This window comes from Morone saxatilis, unplaced genomic scaffold, assembly GCF_004916995.1.
Source record: "Morone saxatilis isolate NCDOM2014 unplaced genomic scaffold, NCSU_SB_2.0 Contig11, whole genome shotgun sequence".
NCBI lineage: Eukaryota > Metazoa > Chordata > Actinopteri > Moronidae > Morone > Morone saxatilis.
In genome coordinates, this window is record NW_023339663.1 from 305,076 (window position 1) to 307,724 (window position 2,649).

General features: G+C 50.8%; 1 protein-coding gene across 1 annotated transcript; it reads right to left on the reverse strand.

Moving 5' to 3' along the window:
• Positions 1-8: 8 nt before the first annotated feature.
• On the reverse strand, positions 9-1,791 carry LOC118320834 (membrane progestin receptor beta-like). The gene is made up of 5 exons (XM_035651950.1): positions 1,522-1,791; positions 1,306-1,394; positions 1,041-1,182; positions 736-963; positions 9-330 (listed from the first exon to the last, which is right to left on the reverse strand). The coding sequence occupies exons 1-5, from the start codon at positions 1,789-1,791 to the stop codon at positions 19-21; spliced, it is 1,041 nt and encodes a 346-aa protein (XP_035507843.1). The 3' UTR covers positions 9-18.
• Between the last annotated feature and the right edge of the window lie 858 nt (positions 1,792-2,649).

The following is a 2,649-nucleotide window of genomic DNA, read 5'->3' on the forward strand; positions in this document are numbered from 1 at the left end:
CTTCTTCTTCTTCTTCTTCTATGTTTGCTCTTTGAGCAGCTGAGCTCGAGCCCGCCTCCTCATGGCGAGTGCCGTCATCGTGCAGCAGAGCGTCAGGCAGGGGAAGGAGGCGCAGGCCAGCAGGAGGCGCTCCTCTCCGAACTCCCTGACCAGCGCCGGCCGCCGCCACAGGAAGTCCTGGAACAGCGCCTCCTGCTGGGCGAGCGTGCAGAAGGACAGCAGGACGTGGAAGAGCTGGTGGGCGTGGCCAAAGAGGTCGAAGCTGCCCGGGGAGAAGCGCTCAGGTATGGGACAGGAGAAGAAGAAGGCCGACAGCAGAAACAGCACCACCTGGTGGAGGAATTCAACAATCAACAATATAAACATTAAAACCACTCCAATAATAAACAGTTAGCAGCTAACGCTAATCTACATCAGCTGTTACAGTTCGATAACAATTAGTTAGCTAATATAAATAATATAAAATTAGCAAACGAAAGCTGTGAGAATGTTTTATATTTTAACCATCAAAATCCTTATGCTATATGCTAAGCTAATCTATGTTGAAAAGATTACCACAGATAATTAGTTAGCGATGGGACTATAAATATGTCTCTTATCTTTTAGTTATCTTCAAAATGTTGTTGTCTTTTCAACATTGATTAGCTTAGCACAAGTGCTGATTGATTATTTCCTGAATATTGATCAGAGATCACTTTTCTTATATATTCTCTGTCTGTATTGTGTATTTTAGACCTGCAGGAAGTGCAGCGGCAGTGCGGGGTTGCCGGTCCAGCTGCAGGTGGACAGACGGTGGGCGATGGGGCTGATGTCCAGCAGGTAGGCCACGCCCATCGGCACCACCTGGCAGAGCTTCCTGTGCAGCGGGTACGGCCTCCGGAAACGAAGCTTGGCGTAACAGGAGGCGGCGCAGGAGAACCAGGCGAGGAGGGCGGCGGCCGGGAGGAAGATCTGCCAGAAACGACATCATCAGCGCATCTGAACGCATCGTTCGCTGAGGACGGACGTAACACGCAACAACAGACCTGTCCCAGCATGCTTTGTGTCCAGGCGGCGTCGGAGCTGTACAGGCACAGAGCCAGAGCGCAGCCGTACTGGTAGACGGCCACGCCCACGTAGTCCAGGAAGAACAGCGAGTAATGCGCCTCCTCCGAGTGGGACTGCAGCAGGTGGGCCGCAGCACTGCAACATGCAGCTGAGGTCATCAGTTACAGCATCAATCAATATCTAATCAATAATAATAAATATATTTCTATACAGTATTTAATACACTGGGTGCTGTCAGACGCTGATCTCATGGTTCACCTGCAGCTCAGGTATGTGATGGCAGAGACAACGTAGAGGACCAGAGGCAGCGAGGAGACGTCCACAGAAAACCCCTGACCCTCAGGACCCTGCAGCCGAACACCCAGGAGCCCCTGCGGAGGTCAAAGGTCAGACAGCGGGAGGTCAGACACAAAGCTTTCAGACACCAGGAGATGAAACGGGACTGTCAGAGTCCAGTACCCCTCCCTGCAGGACGGTGAACGCCAGGAACCTCGTCACCACGCAGACGGCGGCCAGCAGGTGGCTCCACACGTTCAGGGTCTCGTTGTGGATCTGGAAGAGGCTGAGGACGTACGAGCGCCACGAGAGGCCCACGGGGCGGTACCCAGACAGGATGAACCGCTCCCGAAACAACGGGGGGACGTCCACGTCTCGGACGGTGGGGGGGAGGGAGGGGAGGAGGCGGGCCAGCAGAAGGAGGAAGGTGACGCACAGCGAGGGAGGGGCGAACGACACCCGAGGCATGATGGGAGAAGATCAAGAGTTGGGCTCGTCGTTCTGTACGAAGCTGGAACCATTAAAAGAATTCTTACAATCAGGTGGTCAGACAGGTAGGTTGTGTTAGACAGGTTGGCAGGGGGTTAGACAGGTGATGGGGAGGTTGTCTTCCTCTCCATAGCAACAGCAGCTGAGGCTCATGGGTATTGTAGTATTTAGAAACTGATTCGTTCAGAAAGTTAAAAGAATTCAAATTTCAGGTCAGAACGTGAGCTCACGGTCTGATTACATCATCACAGGGGACACAGAGTTTCTATGGCGACCATTAAAATAACAATCAGTGTTTCTCAAGAATTAAAATGAGGCATCGGCCAGTTTTCCCGCTCTTTCCACAAACGCACGGAAGCTTTAAACGGTCGTGAATTCAGACATATTGCAAATAATGCACAATGGACTTACCAAAATAAAAGCACCATTTACACAACCTGGAGATGCTGTGAGCAGCAAAGCTTCAGTCAACAGATTCAGGACTCTACATTTAGATCCATCCAGGGGTCCACGTACCGATCACCTCAAACCGGTCGGTAAATCTTCACTCCACTGTTATACTCCATGTCTGACAGCAGAAGGTCCTCAGTGTTTCACGCTGGAGCCTTAACTGACGAGCACTGAACGAGCCAACCGCCTGCTAACTGTTAATGACATTGATCAATCAGAGCGTTCTCAATAATCACTCAATTATCAGCAGGGAGAGGCTCTCGGGAACAGACAGACAGACAGAAAACAGTCTGTTGTTTTCTCAAGATAACAAATTCAATTAACTCGTTATCTCGACATAACGAAGTAACGAACTCGTGATCTCAAGAGAACGGAAAAATGTCTGAA